This window comes from Phoca vitulina, unplaced genomic scaffold (genome assembly GCF_004348235.1).
Source record: "Phoca vitulina isolate PV1807 unplaced genomic scaffold, GSC_HSeal_1.0 scaffold10, whole genome shotgun sequence".
Lineage (NCBI taxonomy): Eukaryota > Metazoa > Chordata > Mammalia > Carnivora > Phocidae > Phoca > Phoca vitulina.
In genome coordinates, this window is record NW_022589713.1 from 52455823 (window position 1) to 52479120 (window position 23298).

A 23298-nucleotide genomic window follows, 5' to 3' on the forward strand; every position below is an offset into this window, starting at 1 on the left:
CATATAGTAGGCCATAAAACAAACTTCAATACTTTTAAAAGGATTGAAATAATAAAGTATGTTCTCCGACCATAATGTAACTTAACTGCATCACTCTCTAAAAAAAAAAACCTCAAGAATATTTATAGGAACAAAATATATCCAGCCCTGAACAAAGTAAAATTCAAAATATCTGACCCAGAACTGATACAGGTATTAGAATCAACCAACAAGGATATTAAGACAGTTATAACGATATATCATATAATCAAAAACCCAGAGGAAAGATTGAACTTTCAGACTTAGAAGAAATAAAAAAAGATCCAAACTGTACTTCTGGACATGAAAATTACAATGTTTGAGATAAAAAATACATTGGACTGAAAGTTCTGCCTGATGGTTTTACCACACTCATTACATTCATAAGGCTTCTCTTCATTGTGGATTCTCTAATGCCCAGTGAGGGGTGAGCTCTGCTTAATAGATTTGCCACATTCACCACATGGATAGAATTTCTACACCTTCAGAACTCCTTGATGTTCCGAAGGACATATTAGGAGGTTCCCAAAGTTCCTTATATTCAGCACATCCACCCTTTTGTGTGTTTTTAAGATTCCTTGTCTATTACTTCTAAGAAATCACTTTCCAATCTAATTCCTTCTTCATGTGAGGGTTGGCTTCTAGTTTCTCTAAAGTATCTTTATGGGCATCTAGCTTCTGATCGCCCAGAAACCACCCCCACAGAGTCCTCCTGATGTACCACTAGATGATTCTGATCTTTTAGAAATTTCCTTCTTTGGAGTCAACTCTGAACTCTGCATCCTGTTCCCATCTGCTGCCAAAAGAAAGAAGAAAACTACTTTTACTAATTTTTGTCCTGTGGTGGAAACAGGATCATCAAGAAACCTATACCTCTAAACAAAAACAAAAGCCTTCATATTATGGGTAAGGAATGAGGTGACATATTTAGAACAGGAGGGGAAATTGGAAACAGCTCATTTTTTTTTCTTCAGGACAGAAAAAAAAAAAATAGAAAAGGAGAAGTTGATCAATTCAGGGGAGTAGAAGAGATATCAGGACAGATAAATGTTGAACCATCCCAGTCAAGTTAGAAGGGCAATTGAAAAGGAAGAGACAAGTTTGTGGTGTTATGTTACAGAAGTAAGATCCTTGGTAAAATGATTAACTCTAAGGTCCTTCCTAACCATGACATCATATGGTACCATGGCTCTCAGAGAAGATGTTGGGGAGACAAAGAGGTGGCAAACACTTCAAGTCAAATATGCAAGATGACGGAGTAATCATGGTCATGATTACTAAGCATGAAAATGTTGATTCCTTTCAATCTAGTTTTAACCAGGACCATAAACTATCATGCCATTTTAGTATGTGAGAAGTTGAAGATGTCTGAGTCCCTGACTGTTAAGCCCACCTTCTCCACAGTTGACTACTGTCCTCGCCTAGTCAATCACAGAAACTGCCAAAGGCCTCTTCCAGGAGGCTTTCCTGACCCAGTTTTAGCTGAGGGGGAAGCTGAGGTAACTATATTTTTTGCCAAGTGACTCTACTTATTCCATAATGGGCCACAGGTGACTGGACCAGAGCCAGGCACTAGCCTCATGTGTAGCTGATCTCTAGGTTAGTTATCATCCTCTGCTATGGCTTGGTGGTGGGGGGCAGGGATAAAACTCTGCCCAGAGATGATATTTAATGGCTGAGCCAACTGGAACACCTCTCTATGGAAATTTTGAATTATAAGTAGGGCAAAAACCAGATAGTTAAAAGCAGAACTGAAGGTGGAATGATGTATGGGAAGAAGCTAAGCCATTAGGAGCCACAGCAAATAAAGTATGATGGAAGAGAAATTGAAATGAAGAAGCTATGAGGGGGACAGAAGATTCTTCTTCACAGCTGAGCAGCAGTGAGAAAAGTAGAAAGAAAACATATATATGGAGCAACTAAGTTACATTCACAGTGCAACACTGGGGTAAAGATTCATTTATTTTTGTTCTTGAGGCTCCCAGAATGCCATCCATTGAGGTGCATTCTCCATTAGTACCTGTTTCTCACAGTCTCTTCTAGCTGGTTGGGCTTGGATCCCTTCTCATAGTGGTAAGAAATTATAACCATAGACCCCTCTTTGACTAGGGATGCTTCCTTTTCCTCATTATTGTATCATTTAGGAGGATGAGATGTGTTAATAAAGCTTGATAATATGTGCCCTGTGTAAAGTCCCATCTAACTTAGAAGTTAAAGAATTGGCTCCTGGATCCTCTGGAACAAGATAATTAGTCTCTAATCAGACTGATACATGAGTGATCACAAAATTGGGCATTGTGGAAGGACACATTCTTATTTGAATATAAAATGTTGATTGTAAGTTTAGGTTTCTCCAAAAGCAGAGCCTGACACAAGTCCTTAGGGATAGGTAGGTTATTTGGGAGGTGATCCCAAGAAGCAGAAGGGAGGCAGCAGGCAGAATAAGACAAGCAATAGAGGACAAGCCAATAAAGTGTGAATTATTGAGTGATTCTACTGTGAGCAACTAAGGCTCAATCTCACTTGGTGCCCCCTAAGGATCCAAGTAGGACATAGCTGAGAATTTTCTTGCCAAAGCATGGGAAGCTTGGGCATTTATGCACCAATTGTTATTGGTCATTCTTTTAGGGTTGCCCTTGGGGCTGTTTTTCTCACCCACTTCTTCCAGGCAGTACCTGAGACCTGGCTGGAAGAGAAAGCCCTGAAGCAAAATAGACTGAGTTGTCCTAGTGCACACTACAAATGGAAGGCTGTCAGGATGGATAGAACCATTCCTCAAGAGTTGCACAAAAATTACAGGTCAGCAGAGGTGACTGTGGTATAGAACACAGATGGCATATTCTTCAGGTAACAAGCAAAAGCTACTTTTAATATTTGACTCAAAGAATTTAGTGTCAAGAAATAATCCCTTCACCTGTGTAGTAACTACTTCCATTATTTTCCAGTACCCCCAAAAGAAGTATCTGCACAATCTCTTGGACTGGGGAGGCCTCAGTTACATCTTGTTCTGCTTCCCAGCCACTTCTAAGGCTAGGAGATACTAGATTGATTTCAGGACTACCGCCTTTGGGCCTCTCCAAAGCATAGTGTACTCAAGAGCCATGACCTTCTATATATAAGTCTAGGTGGTACAAGCTAAGATAGTAGGTCCAACTCATTGAGGAGGTAACAAGCGTCCTGAGGGCCTGGGCCATGTTATTCATCTATGCATCCTTCAAGTCTGGAATGCAACAGCTCCCACCAGTTCGTTGGGAGAAATGAAAACCGAAGGGCCCAGAATCTCAGCCATTCTCGCCTCCTCCGGCGGAAAACAAGGAATCATAGAGATGTGGCTTCCCAGAGAGCCAGGGATGGGAGGGGTTGCTGAGCAACCGGAAGTAGCGGCACTCACAGGTCAGCCATTATTCTGAGCTTCGGCTGCCGTTGATTCCCGTATCATTTCTCGGCGTCCTGGTGCCCAGAAGGCGATACCCAATGCCGGAGGCGCAGCGGGAATCCCCGGTGAGCGGGGTGGGCTCGGGTCGGGAGGGCAGGCGCGGAGGGCGGCCCGGGGTAGGGGCTTAAGCTCCGTAGGGCTGCGCGACCCTCGCCGGCCCGTCCCCGGCACTGACCCCCAGCGCGGTCCTTCCTTAGCTCCGTATTGGCGTGGACGCCCTGGGCTCGACTTGGGCAGATGCCGGTTTGGGGAAGGTAGTGAGGGCAGCACGTCTGAATCCGTGTGTGTCTGTGGTGCTCGAGTCAAACCAGGAGGACAGCTGCCTCAGTAGCCAGGCCTTTCTGCTTTTCCTCATTCTTTTTTGAGGCTGGTAGAGACAGCTTGAGACTTTCTAGAGCGGTGGCAACCAGACTCCTAGGGACTTCTTTTTTTTTTTTTTTTTGATAGGGATGGAATAATTTCCATCTTTTAATTTTGTATTATAATGGTATTTAAAAAACAAACTTACACCACCCATACCACCATTACTTAAGGGAGTATATTTTAACGCTAAGTACTGACACTGTAAACTCAGAATAAATGCCATTCTTTGCAAGAAAGGTCATTGCCAACCTCTATCAGTGACTGTGTACAGTTACTGTATTTTTCGTTTTACAGTTTGCCAGATTAAATCTTTATAATGAACTAGCGTTTGGAAACTGTTGCTTTAGAATGAATGTTGTTTGGCTTTCAGAAGTCTCTAGATGGAAGTATTTTGGACTTTTGGAATTCGGTTCCGTGATTTCAGAATTTGCTCCCACAACTTAACCAGTCCAGTGGCCTTTAACTGCTTAGCTTGCCTGAGCCTTGTTTTGTTCTTACTTATAGCTCACAAGCCTTTGGTGAGAAACAAACTGTATGTTTTAGGATTTTTTTGTATCTGTGAAGTAAGAGTAAATAGAATTCTAATAATTTACTATAGAAAATCCTTTTTTCCCCAAGTTTTATTTATCTCAAAATAAACTTTATTCTTGGGACGCCTGGGTGGCTCAGTCGGTTAAGCGGCTGCCTTTGGCCCAGGTCATGATCCCAGGGTCCTGGGATCGAGTCCCACATCAGGCTCCTTGCTCAGCAGGGAACCTGCTTCTCCCTCTCTCTCCCTCTGCTTGTGCTCTCTCTGTCAAATAAAATCTTTAAAAAATAAATAAATAAATAAAAGGCAGAAAGAAAATACAAAAAAAAAAACTTTATTCTTTAGAGCAGTTTTAGTTTCACACCAAAATTGAGCAGAAAAACACAGAGATTTTCCATATACTTCCTACCTCCATTCATGCATAGCTTTCCTCACTAATAACATCCTCCACCAGACTGGTACATTTGTTAAAGTCAATGAACCTACATTGATATGTCATAATCACCCAAATTCCATAGTCATTACATTAGGGTTTACTCTTGGGGTTATACATTCTGTGGCTTTGGACAAATGTAAAATGACGTGTATAATGTAGCCACCATTATAGTATGGTACAGAGTGGTTTCACTGCCCTAAAAATCCTCTCTGCTCTGCCTATTCATCTCTCTCTCCTCCCAACCCCCAGCAGCTATTGACCTTTTTACCGACTCCAACGTTTTACCTTTTCCAGAATGCCATGTAGTTGGAATTGTACAGTCTATAGTTTTTTCACATTGGCTTCTTTCACTTAGTAATAGGCATTTTAAGATTCCTCCATATCTTTTCATGGCTTGACGGCTCTTTTCTTTTTAGTGCTGAATAGTATTCCATTGTTGGGATGAACCACAGTTTATCCATTCACCTACTGAAGGACATCTTGGTTGCCTCTAGATTTTGGCAGTTATGCGAAGTGTTGTTTATACACGTGATGTTTATAATGTTTATACATCTGTGTCTAGGTTTTTGTATGGACATATGTTTTTAACTCCTCTTAATAAATACCAAGGAGCACGATTGCCAGATTGTATGGTAAAGAGTATGTTTAGTATTGCAAAAAACTGCCAAACTGTCTTCCAAAGTTGGCTGTACCATTTTGCATTCCCACCAGTAATGAATGAGAGTTCCTGTTGCTTCACATCCTCACCAGCATTTGGTGTTGTCTGGATGTGTTCTGGTGTATTCTGGATTTTGGCTATCTTAATAGGTATGTAGTGGCATCTTACTGTTTTAACTTGTATTTCTCTGATGACATATGATGTGGAGCATCTGTTCATGTTCTTGTTTAGAATCTGTATATCTTCTTTGGTGAGGTGTCTGTTAAGGTCTTTGGGCCATTTTTTAAATTGAGTTGTTTGTTTTCTTATTGTTGATTTTTAAGAGTTCAGTTCTTTATCAGATGTGTATGTCTTTTGCAAATATTTTTCTCAGTCTGGCTTGTCTTCTCGTTCTCTTGACATTGTCTTTCACAGAGTAGAAGTTTTTAAATTTATCAAAGTCCAGCTTACTATTTTTTTCATGATCACACCTTTTGTGTTGTATCTAAAAAGTCATCACCATACCCAAGATCATTTAAGTTTTCTCCTCTGTTATCTTCTAGGAATTTTATAGTTTTGCATTTCACATTGAGATCCATTCTGAGTTAATTTTTGTGAAGGGTGTAAGATTTGTGTCTAGATTCATTTTTTTTTTTACATGTGTATGTCCAGTTATCTTGGCACCACTTGCCAAAAAGGCTTTGTTCCACTGTACTGCCTTTGCTCCTTTATCAAATAACAGTTTTATTTGTGTGGATCTATTTCTGGGCTTTGTATTCTGTTCTATTAATTTATCTGTTCTTTTGCCAATACCACACTGTTTTGATTACTATAGTTTTATCATAACTCTTCATGTGTGGTGTCAGTCCTTCAACTTTGTTCTTCTCCTTCAGTGTCATGTTGGCTATTCTGGGTCTTTTGCCTCTACTATAAACTATAGAATGAGTTTGTTGGTATCCACAAAATAACTTGCTGAGGTTGTAATTGGAGTTGCACTTAACTATAGATAAAGTAGGGAAGAAGTGGCACTTTGGCAATATTGAGTCTGTCTGTGAACATGGGATAGAAATGCTTTTTGAAAGTTCCTTTCCATCACCCCCAGATCAGTTATCAAGAACTGCTCAGTTTTTCTCAATTATTTTATCCCTAGTGCTACTTAAGTTTAGAACTTAATCATTTGTTTAGACCATTGTAAAAACTTTACTGGCCTTCCTGAGATCTAGTCCTCCCTCCCCCATCATTCCTCCCATATAGAATTTTGACCCTGTTAGTTAATATTTCATTCATGCTCAGAGCAGGAAACGCCTTTCTAAATATGAAACAAAACATAGAGCATTAAGAAAAAGATTGGGTTGTGTGGCAAAACAAATATAAGCAAAGTCACATGAGGTGTATGGTAAAGAGATGAGAAAAGGAAAAATTTGCCACTCCCATTGTAACAAAGGACTAATTTTCTTTTTTTTTTTAAAGATTTTATTTATTTATTTATTTATTTGAGAGAGAGAGAGAGAGAGAGAAACAGCATGAGAGGGGATAGGGTCAGAGGGAGAAGCAGGCTCCCCGCCGAGCCGGGAGCCCGATGTGGGACTCGATCCCAGGACTCCGGGATCATGACCTGAGCCGAAGGCAGTCGCTTAACCAACTGAGCCACCCAGGCGCCCAACAAAGGACTAATTTTCTTAATGTAAAGAGTGTGTACACATTAACAAGACCAAACATTCCAATAGAAACATGAGCAAAAGATATGAATAGGTAACAGAAAATAAAATATAAATGACTCTTAAAAATCTAAGTTAGATTTGGTGAAGTAGTGAGGATAAAGGCACTCCCATACTGCTCATGCTTGGAGTATAAATTGTAAATTAGTTTAGGCCCAAAGAAGGACTAATTGGCAATATCAAAATGATAAAGTCACAGGGCACCTGGGTGGCTCAGTCGGTTTGGTGTCTGCCTTTGGCTCAGGTCATGATCCCAGGGTCCTGGGATCCAGCCCCATGTCAGGCTCCTTGCTAAGCTTCTCCCTCTCCCTTCTGCCCCTCCCCCTGCTTGTGCATGCACGCTCGCTCTCTCTCAAATAAATAAATAAAATCTAAAAAAAAAATTATAAGGTCACATAAATTTTGATCCAGCAGTTCTTTGAGGAACTTTTCATGTATATGCCTACACACATGCAAATTGATGTATGCTCAAGGTTTTTAATGATAATATTGTTTTTAATAAGAAAAGATTGAGGGGCGCCTGGGTGGCTCAGTCGTTAAGCGTCTGCCTTCGGCTCAGGTCATGATCCCAGGGTCCTGGGATCGAGCCCCACGTCTGGCTCCCTGCTCTGTGGGAAGCTTGCTTCTCCCTCTCCCACTCCCCCTGCTTGTGTTCCCTCTCTCACTGTGTCTCTCTGTCAAATAAATAAATAAAATCTTTAAAAAAAAAAAAAAGAAAAGATTGAAAACTGCCCATCTGTGATGGAGTAGGTAAATAAATTAAGATACGCCCGTATAGTGATACCATGCATCAGTAAAAAGACAGGAGGGGCTATTTGTGACAGGAAAGATTTCTAAGATATATATTTTTTAAAGATTTTATTTTTAAGTAATCTCTGCACCCAATGTGGGGCTCAAATTCATAATCCTGACATCAAGAGTCCCATCCTGCACTGACTGAGCCAGCCAGGCGGCCCTAAGATACATTGTTAATTGGAAAAAGGAAGATGCAGTGCATGATTCATGGTGTTTTGTGAAAAAAAGGAAATACAAAACAATATATATTATACTTAATTGTATAAACATAAATAGCTGGAAAGGTACATAAACTAATGTGGAGAGGGAAACTTTACACAGTATGCATTTTATAATTTAAAATTTTGAACCAGTATTACCTATTTAAAAAAATAACAAGGAAAAATATAAAGTAAAATCTCTTTACTGGATACGTATCGCATACAGTACATGATCACCCTCTTGTTCTGCCTCTTAAGAGCCTTTAGAATTTGACTTCTGTTTACCTCTTGACTCTACACCTACAGCCTTGCCTCCAGAGTTTACCTCCCTTCTCTGGTTTGCAAAGCATATTCCTTCCTCCCTCCCTCCCTCCTTCCCTCCCTCCCTTCCTTCCTTCCTTCCTTCCTTGTAAAGTGCATTTCTAATAGAGCTATATGTGCTATTATTCCCATGCTTTTGAAAATATAGTTCTCTCTTCCTGGAATGGCTTGCCTAATACTCCAGTGGTCTTTTTCTTTTTCTTTAAAGTCCAATCCAGAATAACCTTTCATGAATTCTTTCTGTGCTTATATGATCTCCTATTAATTTTATTTATATACTATATCGAAATTGTGTTTATATTTCTGCCTCCTCTGCTTAGTTATAAACATGCTCTGTAAGAGTCCAAGTTTTAAATGAAATTAGTGAGGGTGCTTTCATGTCACTGACAATGATGTAACTGTTATAATCTCAAAAGCTTAAAACTGTTTGTACCTTCCAACCCAACAATTTTTTTTTTTCTGGGAATTTTTCCTGAAAAAATAAGCAGAAATGTAACCAGAAATTCATTAGCAAGGATAGTCATTGTGGCCTAATTTATAATAGGAGGAAATAATAAATAATTTAAATGTCTAACAACAGGGGAGTGCTTAAGTATGAATGGGCTCATATACTCTTAAAATAACGATGAGGATTATATTAAATATGTTTACAAGATAACATGTGAAAAGCAAGTTAGAGAGATGTACTGTTGGTTCCAATCTTGTGATCCAAATTTGTGCAGAAGATCAGAAGGACACCTCTGGTTTTGTCTTTTCTGATTTTACAAATTTTATGTTTTGTAATAGGAAAAATAAATGTTATTTCTTAAAAAAAGATTTTTAGCCACAAGCCTAAGTTTTGTATAATAAAAGTCAAATTTATCTAAATATTTTGATTGATGTAATGAACAATTTTCAGAGAATTCAAAGTATGTATAGTAAAGCTAACTGAGTTCAGTCTTTCTTTGTTAATTGAGGTGTTAGGATTTTGTCTCATGTATCAGGATTAAGACCTTACTTATTGACTGTACAGAACATAGGAAAGAGTTCTAGTTATAGAAAGATAATAACTAACATTTGAGCCCATATACCAGGCACTGTTCAAAACTTGGGGAAATGTATGTAAATACCAAATTCTTACACAAGGCTATACAGTAGGACCTATTATTACCGCATTCTTCAGGTTAAGAAACAGACTTAGAAGTGAGGTAACTTGTTCAGGGTCACACAGGAGTAGCCAGGATGCCCATTGTTAGAGTGGTAGATAAAGATTTATTATAATTAGGTGGAGGAGATATTGTGAATAAAGACTAAAGGGATTTCATTACTTTGGTTGCAGCAGTGGTCTGGGTAACATGAGTGTCTGTGTCCTTAGAGCCTTGGGCAGGGGCTTCTGTCAGAGGAGGCACTGCCCGGAACCTAGAACCTTGCACTTAGGAAGGTTCTCTTCATTACGGGAAACTCACTGGGGTCTGGAAATCTTGGTTATTGCTTTGGGTTAACTTTATCAATGATTTCTTGAGGTCTTCTAGATGATATTCTCCAAGCTTTAAGGAAGAAGTCAAGCAAGGATTGAAGGGGCCTGGAGAGGAGCCTTTCTTAAATGACGACAATGACAAGAGAAAATTGGGCCCACAATGCTCTGAGACAAGAGGGTCTTGTTAAAGGGAAGGATGATACCTGGAAATGGGGAACCAGCTTCCAAGGAAGCAGCTCCTCTGTTTGGGAGACCTCCCACCTGCACTTTAGACAGTTACGTTACCATGAGACATCTGGACCCCAGGAAGCACTGAGCCGGCTCCGGGAGCTCTGTCGTCGATGGCTGAGGCCAGAAGCACGTACTAAGGCCCAGATCCTGGAACTGCTGGTCCTGGAGCAGTTCTTGAGCATTCTGCCTGGGGAGATTCGGACCTGGGTGCAGATCCATCGCCCTGGGAGTGGTGAGGAGGCTGTGGCCCTGGTAGAGGAGCTACAGAAAGACCTCGATGGACCAGCACTAAAAGTGAGAAAGGGGGAGGGGAGAGATTTGGGATGGAAGGAAGGAGAGAATTGAGGCAGGGCAAGCTGAGCTGGAGGGTGATCCTGTAATTTTTGTAAACAATTAATAGCTCATTAGCAACTGTAATGCTTATTACAGCAGGTTCATGAGCTATTTCAGATCATAGAATATCTGCAGAGAAATGGATTTATGATTGGCATCTTGGGTCTAATTCAGAATTAGTACACTTTATCCCTTTGGGTGATGCTTGCTAATGCAGAGTTTGGTTGAATAACCTGAAGAACATAATGTTTCTAAGTGTTCCCCTAAACAGAAGCATATGTATTGTTTGTATACGTTTGTTAGGAATGATGATGTAAGCTTGGAGTATAAACGGCAATGGGACAGCAAGAATGAAGCTTTCTAAATCTGGCAGGACCTCCCCATGTGTGCCCCTACTGGGGATTATGTGGGCCAAGGGATTGGGTTGAGATATTTACTTCTGGAAAGATTTTATATCCTTGACCATTAAATTGGGATCTTAATATATTTCCTAGTGTGTGTGAGATCTCTTTCTGTCACTCTGTAGTCCACCAGAAACATTTGTATATAAGAAGTCTGAAACCTAACTTAAAACTTGGGAGTGGCACCAAGGATGGGCTTGTTTATTTTAATCATAAAAATGAAGATTTTTAGAGCTATATATTTCATTACAAGTCACTAATCCATCCTTATTTGAGAGATAGGAAAGTGGAGGCAGAGAAAGGTTTGCTGGATTGTCTTATGTCAGATATCTAGGTAGCAGCAAAACCATGTGTCTAGACTCTGGTGTTCCTTCTATTGGAGCAAGAACGGATAATAAAGGGGTAAATAAGTAGAAGAGTGTATTGAACCCAAGTCTAATCTAAAACCAGGTCTGAAGCTAAAACCCATACTCTTAATTATTACTTGTTACTTCCCATTCCCTCCTAGCCCACACCCAGATCTCGCTTCTGTTTCCACCGTTCTGTTCAGTCTCAGTGGGAGAGGTCACCAGTGCCATGAGTGGGGCTAGAGGGCCAGCTCCATTGTTCTCAAGGCAAAGCTTTACTGCTGTTTTGATGCTCCATACTTGAGGTGGGTCTCTGATCTCACAGTTTGAGATTGTGGGCAGAAAGAGGTCCATAGTGGTTAGGTGAGCCCGTTTTCTGGAGGTACAAGAAAAGTCAGCTTATTTTGTTTTGCTTGTTCCTAGGTTCCAGTTCTTGTTCAGCACCAGGACATTCTTCAGGAAGGGATGAACACTCCAGGAACAGCAGTTCCTCATGCACCCATTGGCAGCCGCATAGCAACTGAAATTTGCCAAAATCCTTTTACTGACCCAGTGATGTTCAATCTTCAGGATCCACAACATGGTACTTAGTGATCCTGGCTTTGGACTTTCTCAGGATCTTTATTATGGCTCCTCCTCCAACTTGCAGTTAGTTGCCTCCTCTCCTGTCTTGTATATGAAACCCTTATGGTACCAAGTTCTTTCTGTTATTCCCCCACCTATCCTTTCCTGGGTCCCTGTGACCTTTTATCCATTCTTATTGCTGTTCTTTTATTATTCCAGTCCTTCACATGGGGGTTACTCAGAAGAGGTTTGTAAGTCATTTTATAGCCATCATTGTCTAGTCCTGGGAGTTCTGGGTCTTTCTGAATTCCTTGTTTGTAGAAGAAATGGGACTTGGATTAGTGGTCAGGAATAGCAGTAATTTCACGTGCAGCTTTTGCTCCTTCAGATTCTCCTGCCCCTGAAGCTTCTGCCCTTTCCCAGGAAGAGAACCCAAGAAATCAATTAATGGCCCTCATGCTCCTAACAGCCCAGCCCCAGGTAGGTTTTCATTCTCTTTCCTTCCTAAGGCCCTCTCTGCACTACCAAACTATGGCTGAGGTATCCTCTGTCATCCTAGTGTTTGGGGCCCAATCAGTTCCTATCTGTAAATCACAGTCCATGTGATTGGAAGGTAGACTTTGTGTGGGGTTTCCTTATGTCTCTCTGATAGCCCTTGCTTGCCTCATGGCCTCATAATGTGTCCTTACCCAGAAGTGAAAGGAACTTTTCAGTAGGGGAGCTCCTGGGCATGGATAATCTCACACATACCTGTTATTTCAGGAGTTGGTGATGTTTGAGGAAGTGTCAGTATGCTTTACTTCAGAGGAATGGGAGTGTCTGGGCCCGATTCAGAGGGCTTTATACTGGGATGTGATGTTGGAGAACTATGGAAATGTGACCTCCCTAGGTAAGGACTCTTTCTTCCCATCATTCTTACCTTTATTTCATTAGCCTTTGTTTTCTGATTATGAAAGTAGTATATACTTATTTTGGAAAACATAGAATATTAGAAAGAAGAGAATACAACTTAAACCCACTCTTTGTAGACAACTACTATCAAAATTTTGACATACTACCTTTCTGTTTTTTCCTGAGTTGTTTTTATTGGCTACAAAGTTTGTTCCGTAATTCAGCCATTTCCTTATTTTAGATAATTTCTGTAATAATCATCTGTCTCTGTACCTAACGTCTTTCTTTATTTTTCATTATTTTTTTAGAAGTAGAATTACTAGGCCTAAGTGTTTGAATTATTTTAAGGTTCTTCTTTCATACTGCCAAATTGCTTTCCTTGGTGATCTCTGTCCTCATGGAGAGATACATAGCACTCCTTTTGCTCTGCCTTTATTGGTACTGCGTAATCCCATTCTTTTAAATTGTTGCTGATATGGGCGCCTGGGTGACTCAGTTGGTTAAGCGACTGCCTTCGCCTCAGGTCATGATCTTGGAGTCCCGGGATTGAGTCCTGCATCGGACTCCCTGCTCAGCGGGGAGTCTGCTTCTCCCTCTCCTATTCCCCTCTCTTGTGCTCTCTCTCTCTCATTCTCTCTCTCAAATAAATAAATAAAATCTTAAATTGTTGCTGATATGATTTTTTAAAGTTGTAATATCTTTATTCTCTAGTGGATTTTTATGACTAGTAATAAAGTAAGAACTTTTTTCTTTTTAAGATTTTATTTATTTATTTGACAGAGACACAGTGAGAGAGGGAACACAAGCAGGGGGAATGGGAGAGGGAGAAGCAGGCTTCCCGCCGAGCAGGGAGCCTGATGCAGGGCTTGATCCCAGGACCCTGGGATCATGACCTGAGCCTAAGGCAGACACTTAATGACTGAGCCACCCAGGCACCCCTAAAGTAAGAACATTTAAAAAATATTTAGTAGCCATTTGTGCTTCCAGCAAACATGAAAATATCTATCATGTGATAGCAACTGTGGAAATGATTCTGCCCTTAAGTAGCTTATCATGATTTGGGAGATGAGCATAGAAAGAATAAACAAGGCAGAGTAAAATAATTAGTATAAGAGTGTGATAAACCTTTTAAGATGGAAATGAAGAGGACAAAGCAACCAATACCATTCCTGAGATTAGGAAAGGCCATAAAGGAGGTAGCTTTGTGCTGGACTTTGAAGAAAAGGGTAAGATTTTGTTTGGACAAATATACATTAAAAATTGAGGAATCAACTAATGCACTGATCTAATTTGAACTGAAATACAGATTTATAGTATCAGTTTAAATAGCTGCATACTATTCCATTGTTTGTGTATCATGCTTTACATTGACAGCTTTATGATACTGAATTTCTATTCAAGAACATTACATGCCTTTCCATTTGTTCAGCACTGCTTTTATGTTTCAGGCCTGTTTTTAAATTGTCTTCATCTGGATCTTGCATAGTTCAGGATAACGTTGATTCTTTGGAATTAGAATCTTCTGATGTTTTCTAATTGACTATAGTGTACATATATGAAAATACTGATTTTTTTTGGTATGTTGCAACCTTATTATTTTGTTTACAGTAATTTATACTGTAAATTTTTACGCTTAATGAGAATATATCTTTTACTATCTTAGATGTGCCGATTGTGGGCCAAACATTCTGTAGATTTTATATTTTGATACATGTTACCAAACTGCTTTCTACCAATGATGTACCAACTTATTTTCCCATGAAAAGAGCAAAAGAGGGCCCATCTCCCTTATATGTGCTTATGATTTGGTCAGTGTTTTAAATCTCTGCTAAGTAGATGACAAATACTATTTTTTGTTTTTCATTTCTTTGATTATTAAGTGTGGTGGAAATCTTTTCACATTTATTGGTCATTTCACCCCTATTCATAGCCTTTCTACATATTTCTTTTATTTATGAGAACTGCCCCTTTGTCAAGTATTGCATGTTTTTCCCATTTGTTTGCCTTTCAGCATTATTTATGAGTTATTATTTTTAAGCCTTAGGAAATCTTTTATGTAGTATTAAATTTAGCAGTATTTTCCTTTATGGTCTTTTTTTTTTTTTTTTTATAGATTTTATTTATTTGAGAGAGAGAATGAGACAGAGAGAGAGAGCATGAGAGATGGGAGGATCAGAGGGAGAAGCAGACTCCCTGCTGAGCAGGGAGTCCGATGCGGGACTCGATCCCGGGACTCCAGGATCATGACCTGAGCCGAAGGCAGTCGCTTAACCAACTGAGCCACCCAGGCGCCCCTCCTTTATGGTCTTTGTGGTCTTCTCAGTAAAATTATTTTTATTTGTTTAAGATTTTATTTATTTATTTAGAGAGAGTGTGTGCAAGCAGGGGAGGGGGAGGGGCAGAGAGAGAGGAAGAATCTCAAGCAGACTCCATGTTGAGCACAGGGCCCATTTTGGGGTTCCATCCCATGACCCTGAGATCATGACCTGAGCCAAAATCAAGAGTCAGACACTTAACCGACTGAGCTACCCAGGCGCCCCAGTAAAATTATTATTTTTTTTTAAATCACTTGTATTGTTTTCAGATACTTTTATTGTTTCCTTTTCATTTTTAAGCTTTACTCTATCTAAAATTTATCTTGATATATAGAATGACATATGAATCCAATTTGTTTCTTTGTTTTTTAACCCAAGTGGCTTTTAGTAGTTGTAATGCTATTTACTCAATAATCCATCTTTTCTAGAATTTAAAAATATGTTTTATGAGTAAATTGGTGAATTTTATGAAAAACACTCACCATGGATCCATATAACTCATTGCTATAAGCCAAAATAAATTCTAGATGGGTCTAAGAGTTAAACTAAAAAAAAAGAGAAGAAAATGGAATTGCTTATTTAGTCTAGCTCTTTGAGGAAAGAGAAGTTTGAATCAATTTTAACAAATAAGATATGCTTCGGGATGCCTGGGTGGCTCAGTCGTTAAGCATCTGCCTTCGGCTCAGGTCATGATCCCAGGGTCCTGGGATCGAGTCCCGCATCGGGCTCCCTGCTCCGCGGGGAGCCTGCTTCTCCCTCTGCCGCTCCCTCTCTTGTGCTCTCTCTTTCTCTCTCTCTCTGACAAATAAATAAAATCTTTAAAAAAAACAAAAAATAAGATATGCTTCAACTGCAATATTGTTAGGACTTTAGCAAGCAGATACCCAGGGGTTTATGCCTTTTGACCTAGTGATTTTCATTTGAGGATGATACCTTAAAGAAATGGTTCAGAAAGAGGAAAATAACTAACATGTCTAAGGATAGTACCAGCAAAGTATTTATAAATGGTTAAAAGTTGGGCACAACGTAATTCCCCGAGATAGAGAAAGTACTAAGCAAACCATTGTGTTTGACTTGGAGTTATACTGTGACACTATCGAATATGACAATTCTGCGCTCAATTTCCATGCATTGATAAACTATTTGGTAGAAAAGCAGATTCTCAGATGGCTTGCACACACTGTTTCAGTATGTAAAAGATTTGTATATGTTTTATTTAAGGGATTGGAATAGAATTTGAAGGAAATTCAGGAAATATTGAGTACTTCGCATATGTTAAGCTTAACCCCTGCCTTCAAACATTCAAGTTGGAGTGGTAGACATTTATACTAATAATTACAATACAGTGTGACAAATGCTATGTAATAAAAGCGTGCACAAGTATGGGAGCCCATAGGAGCTTGGGATAGTAGGACTAGGAGAGTGGGGGCAGGGGTGGGTGGCTAAGGGAAAGATTTACGTGGGGGTGACTTTTTATTTTAATAACAGTTTTATTGAGCTATAATTCACATACCTTATAATTCACCCATTTAAAGGTTACAGTGCAGTGGTTGTTAGTAATACACAGAGCTGTGTGACCATCACCACAATTAATTTTAGAATAGTTCATCACCCCAAAGAGAAGCCTTGTACCATATAGCAGTCAAATTCATTTCACCCAACTGACCCTCCAACCCAGCCTTAGGCAACCATTAATCTGCTTTCTATCTCTCTAGATTTGCCTTTTCTATGGACATTTTATATAAATGGAATCATACAGTATGTGGTCTTTTGTGACTGCTTTTACTTAGCATAGTGTTCTCAAGGTTCATCCATATTGTGGCATGTATGAATACTTTATTCCTTTTAATGCTGAATAATATTCTCTTGTGTGTGTATATATCACATTGTATTGATTCATCAGTTGATGGACATTTAAACATTTTGTTTCCACCTTTGAGCTATATAAATAACACTGCTGTGAATATTTGTGCACAAGTTTTTGTGTGGATGTATGTTTTCATTTCTCTTGGATATATACCAAGGAGTGGAATACCTGGGTTTTCTGTGAAAATATTCACAACAGCTGCGTTTTGGTTTCTAAAAGGAGAGAAAACTTTATTATTATAGAAACCTAATAGAAACAGAAGAAAGGAATCTACACATAAATGAGAGCAATAGTAAGCAATAAATGAGAATAAGACAATGTTACATTAGTCAGGTACACAACATCCAACCTCATTAGCTGGGGAAGCCCCATGGAGACAGCCTGGCTGGAGTCCAGATTGAGAGGCTTGGGCGGAGCATCCTCCACTCAGGTGAGACTTCCAACTGACCATCCCCATAAGGGCCATATTTATAGGGCAAATGATGGGGTCTGAAGTTAAACATTTGTTCACCTATGTGCAATTTGGAGTGAGCTGCGTTTCTATGTTACCATGTTTTTATATTTTCAAGGAGCCTGGGCTATACTTTCAAGGAGGCTACTTGCCTCCCCTCCCGGGTTACATTCTGGGGAGCCAGCCCTGCTTTGTAGGAGGAGGGGATGTGAGGCAAGATTTATAACTCTTGGCGCCCAGAAGGGTCAGTTCTGACCTGGAGGCCAGATAATATAGCTTAAATAATGAGGCTTCCAAGGTTATTCACATAGCCTGAGTCTCACAAACAACATTCTGTAGCCTGCCTGCATACATTCAGGTCTAGGTTGTTGGTTATGCAAGACAAATCACAGAAACATCCATCCTTATAAAACACTGGGTCAGGGTGCCTGGGTGGCTCAGTCGTTAAGCGTCTGCCTTCGGCTCAGGTCATGATCCCAGGGTCCTGGGATCGAGTCCCACATTGGGCTCCCTCCTCGAGGGGAAGCCTGCTTCTCCCTCTCCCACTCCCGCTGCTTGTGTTCCTGCTCTATCTCTGTCTCTGTCAAATAAATAAATAAAATAAATAAAATCTTTAAAAAAAAAAAACAAAAACCACTGGGTCAAATGGTAACTCTATGTTTAATCATATGAGGAGCTGACAGACTGTTCCAAAGTTGCTGCACCATTTTACACTCTCACCATTGGTATATAAGGGTTTCAGTTTCTCCAGATCTTTTTTTTTTTTTAAGATTTTATTTATTTATATGAGAGAGAGAGAGCACAAAGGGGGAGGGTCAGAGGGAGAAGCAGACTCCCTGCTGAGAGGGGAGCACGATGCAGGGCTCTGTCCTGGGACTCCGGGATCATGACCTGAGCTGAAGGCAGATGCTTAACTGACTGAGCCACCTAGGCGTCCCGCAGTTTCTCCAGATTTTCCCCAGCATTTACAATCTTTAATAATTTAGTAATTTTGGGGCGCCTGGGTGGCTCAGTCGTTAAGCATCTGCCTTCGGCTCAGGTCATGATCCCAGGGTCCTGGGATTGAGCCCTGCATCGGGCTCCCTGCTCTGCAGGAAGCCTGCTTCTCCCTCTCCCACTCCCCCTGCTTGTGTTCCCTCTCTCGCTGCATCTCTCTCTGTCAAATAAATAAAATCTTAAAAAATAATAATAATAATAATTTAATAATTTATATCTTTCTGATTATAGCCATCCTGGTGGATCTAAAAAGATAACTCATTGTGGTTTTCATTTGCATTTCCCTGAAGACTAAAGATGTTGTGCAACTTTTCATGTGTTTATTGGTTGTATATCTTTGAAGAAATGTCTTTTCAGATTCTTTGCCTATATTTTAATTGGGTTGTCTTTTTATTGTTGAGTTGTAGGAGTTTATATATTTTAGATACAAATACCTTATCAGGTATGGGACTTTCAAGTATTTTCTCCCATTCTGTGAGTGTCTTTTCACTTTCTCAGTGATATCCTTTGAAGCACAAAAGTTACTAATTTTGATGAATTTCAATTTATCCTTTCTTTTGTTGCTTGTGCTTTGCTGTCGCATCTAAGAAACTATTGCCTAATTCAAGGTCATGGAGATTTATGTATGTGTTTTCTTTTAAGAGTTTTATAGTTTCAGTTCTTAGTTTTGTTCTTTGATCCATTTTGAGTTAGTTTTTGTATGTGGTGTGAGTAAGGGTCCAACTTCATTCTTTCCATGTCTCAGCATCATGTCTCAGCACCATTCCATTATGTCAGCAGCATCTTCCCCCCACTGAATTGTTTTGGTACCCTTTTGAGAATCAGTTAACCATAAATGTGGAGGCTTATTTCTGCACTCTCAATTCTGTTCCTTTGATTATATATCTATCCTTATGTCAGTGGAACCCTGTCTTATTACTGTTGCTTTGAAGTACATTTTAAAATCACGAAGTGTGAGCCCTTCAATTGTGGTTCTACTTTTTCAGTATTATTTTAGCTATTCTAGGCTTGTTGAGTTTCCATATCAATTTTAGTATTAGCTTGTCAATTTCTGAAGAGGCCAGGGGATTTATGATAGGGATGATTGCACTGAATTTATAGATCAATGTGGGGATTATTGCCATTTTAACAGTATTAAATCTTCCAATCCATGAACATGGAATATGTTTTTATTTGTTTAGTCTTTAACTTCATTCAACAGTGTTTCGTAGTTTTCAGAGTATAAGTTTTGTACTTCTTTTTAAAATTTATTCCTAAGTCTTTTATTCTTTTTTATGCTGTTATTTCTTAATTTCCTTTTAAGATTGTTCAGTGCTATTGTGTAGAAATCCCACTTTTTTGCTTATTTATCTTGTGTCCTACAACCGTGCCGTACTTACTTAGTTTTAACAGTTTTTTTGGTAGATTCTTTAGGATTTTCTACATATAAGATCTTGTCATCTGCAAAGAGGTAGTTTTACTTCTTCCTTTTCAATCTGGGTGACTTTTATTTCTTTCTATTGCCTAATTGCCCTGGCTGAAACCTGCAGTCTATGTTGCATAGAAGTGGCAAGAACAGAAATCTTTTTCTTGAGAGTTCTTAGAGAGAAATCATCAACTGTTCACCATTAAGTATGATGTTAGCTTTGGATTTTTTTTTGTAGTTTTTGGCTGAAGAACTTTATCACATTGAAGAAGTTCTCCTTCTATTCCTACTTTGTCAAGTGTTTTATTCATGAAGGGGTATTGGATTTTACCAGATGCTTTTTCTGCATCTATTGAGATGATTATGTGATTTTTGTCATTCATTACATTGATATGTAATTAATTGATTTTCCAATATTATACCAAACTGCATTTCTATGATAAATCTCACTTGGTCATGGTGTATAATTTTTTTTTCATGTGTTGCTGGCTAGTATTTTGTTGAGGATTTTCATGTCTATATTGATAAGGTCTATTTGTAGATTTCTTTCTTTTCTTTTTTCTTTTTTCTTTTTGTCATGTCTTTGTCTGGTTTTGGTTATCAGGGTAATACTGGTCTCATAGAGTGAGTTGTGAAGTGTTCCCAACTCTTCTGTTTATTGGAAGAGTTTGTGAAAAATTGGTATTCTTTTAATGTTTGGTAGAATTCATCAGTGAAGCACTCTGGGCCTGGGCTTTTCTTTGTGGGTGGTTTTTTGATTACTGACTCAATTTCTTTATTTTTTAGGGATCTATTGATATTTTCTATATCTTCTTGAGTCAGTTTTAGTAATTTGCGTCCTTCTAGGAATTTGCCCATTTCATCTTAAATTGTCCAGTTTATTTGCACAGAATCATTTGTAGCATTCCCTTAGAATCCTTTTTATTTCTGTAATATTTGGTAATGTCTAGAGGGGTGACTTTGGGCTTATTTTTAAGGGTGTGGGTATTGGGCTTGTAGTGACTTGGGAAAAGGAAGAACAATTCAGGAAGAGAAGAGAGCATGGACAGTGATAGAGAAGCAAGCAAAAACATGACATTGGGCATCTGCATGTAGTTCTCTCTGGTTAGAGTCTAGGGGCATAAAGAATACTGGCAAGAAGTGAAACCAGAAAGATAGGCAGACAGCAGGTGAGGGCATCTCTTGGGCTATGCTGGTTACTTGTGCTTTATTGTCTGGGCAGTGAAGAATCATTTGTTTTGAGCAGGTGAGTGACATGATCAAATTTACCTATTGGAAAGGTAATTGGCAATGGAATGCTCATGGATTAAAGAAGAGGAGAGGGTTGGAAGTAGGGAAGCCTGTTTGTTTCTTGCAGGCTTCATCAAAGATTGCAGAAAGTAACCAGCTTCCTCTATCAATCTGACATTTTTCTACCAAGTCTGCTAAAGCTCAATAGGCCTACACATTGTCTGATTTCTATAATAAAATTTCTATACTAAAATTGGTTAAAATAGCGTAACCAGCTAATAACTGTGTATACAAGAATTGCTAATTTCTCTATTTTTAAGAATCTTATTTTATTTTTAAAGATTTTATTTATTTGAGGGGTGCCTGGGTGGCTCGGTCGGTTAAGTAGCTGCCTTTGGCTCAGGTCATGATCCCAGGGTCCTGGGATCGAGCCCCACGTTGGGCTCCCTGCTTAGCCAGGAGCCTGCTTCTCCCTCTTCCTTTGCCCCTCCCCCTGCTTGTGAACTCTCTCTCTCTCTCTCTCTTTTTCTGTCAGATAAAGAAATAAAATCTTTAAAAAAAAAAAGATTTTATTTATTTGAGAGAGACAAGCAGGGGGGAGGGGCAGAGGGAGAGGGAGAAGCAGACTCCTCACTGAGCAGGGAGTCCAATGTGGGACTCAGATCCCAGGACCCTGGGATCAGGACCTGAGCCGAAGGCAGACACTTAAACCAACTGAGCCACCCAGGCGCCCTCTTTTTTTAAGAATTTTAATCATTTTTTTTTCAAGACATTTAGAATACTGAATATGTATTTTAAGGCATTTCTGTCTTTCTGTTTTTGTTTTTTGTTTTAAGTAAACTCTGTGCCCAATGTGAGGCTCAAACTCACAATCCCAAGATGAGGATTTTGCATGCTTTATGACTGAGCCAGCCAGGTGCCCCAAGAATTGCTAATTTCTTAACCATTTTTCATATCAATAAACCACTTGCAACACTTTCACTTCTTAAAAACTCTTCTACTTCTTTAAAACACTTCTACTTCCTTAAAGAGAATCTTCCTGAAACCAGCATCCTGCTTAAACCTTGAAACCAATCACTGTGGACTAGGAAACTGGAGTACCAGTATTGGATAGGACACATGCCCATCCCTATTGTCAGGTGAAGTAGTGTGATTGGCAGTCCTGCCTGAATCCTGGAGAAAGGGGCAGTTGAGATATGTAAATCTGACCTAAGAATGTAGTTCAGGTTGACATTTATTAGGTATTTTCTATCCTTACCCTCTCATAAGTTAAATTTATAATGAAATAAAATAGCTATTTCTTTCCTATCTCTTTTCTCTCTATTTGGGTAGAAGAACAGTGTTGTTATCCTCTAATAGAAGATCATATTACTATTATTCACATTATTTTACTTACTAGATAATTTGGGAAACAAGTTCATGATTTCTCCTTACATTTGGATGGTGAAAGTAAGTTGCCAAAACATTTTCAAAAAGATAATTTCACATTTTACAATATTTGAGAATGTTGGAGTAGAAAGGGACTGGCAGTTTACTAGTTCAGCCACATCATTTTATAGATGTATTATGTTTTTAAGATGTCTCTATGTTTTTTTTTTTCATTCTGTATTTCTTCTTACATATGTATATATATTTTTTTAAGATTTTCATTTATTTATTTTAGAGAGAGAGAGAGCAAGCAGGGGAAGGGAGAGGGACAAGCAGACTCCATGCTGAGTGCAGAGCCTGATGTGGGGCTCAATCTCATTTGGGGCTCAATCTGACGACCCTGAGATCATGACCTGAGCTGAAATCAAGAGTCAGATGCTTAACCAACTGAGCCACCCAGGCGCCCCTCTTCCTTTTTATATTTAGTTGAATCTAACTCAGTCCTGATGTTTTCCATTTCTCAATTTTAAAAGGAATAGTGGGAGTTATAGATAAATTCTAAGCATTAAGTTGCTTTTTAGTGGATTTTTTCCCTGTAGGTTACTTGCTTTCAAGTAATTAAAACATATGCACTTGACTCTTCAAAAATTAAAGATTATTTTAGGGTCCTGACATATATTTTCTCTCCATTAGAGTTCCCATCTTCCTAGCAAGAAGAAAATAAAGAGACAATTCTTCATAAGCCAAATGATTCTCCCTGTTCCATCCAGCTTCCTGAGCCTCATGTCTGAACCACCTATGCATGATCCCATGTTCTCTGTCTGGTTCTTCCTTATATCTGTTTACTCAACATCATTTATATTTTTCCATCTGCTCCCTGAAGACAAGGAGCTTAAAAGTGTCCGAGTGAGTTCTGTGTTAAAACACAACCTTGTCAGTGTAGGATTCTGCTTTGTACTTTCATTTAATGAAAAGTGTCTTCTTTTTGTA

The 23298-nt window shown here is 39.1% G+C and overlaps 1 protein-coding gene across 5 annotated transcripts in view; it reads left to right on the forward strand.

The window, feature by feature from the left end:
* LOC116635191 (zinc finger protein 197) overlaps positions 1 to 23298 on the forward strand; it is a 46935-nt gene that overhangs the window by 18499 nt on the left and 5138 nt on the right. For 3 of the 5 annotated variants that reach the window (XM_032409140.1, XM_032409135.1, XM_032409139.1), the window contains exons 2-5: positions 9956 to 10434; positions 11645 to 11804; positions 12174 to 12265; positions 12548 to 12674. In XM_032409140.1, coding sequence (XP_032265031.1) covers positions 10036 to 10434; positions 11645 to 11804; positions 12174 to 12265; positions 12548 to 12674 — 778 coding nt within the window. In that variant the 5' untranslated portion in view covers positions 9956 to 10035. Of the gene's footprint in view, positions 1 to 3225; positions 3520 to 9955; positions 10435 to 11644; positions 11805 to 12173; positions 12266 to 12547; positions 12675 to 23298 lie in introns of those variants that run through there. The other 2 variants (XM_032409138.1, XM_032409136.1) reach the window with 2 other exon arrangements.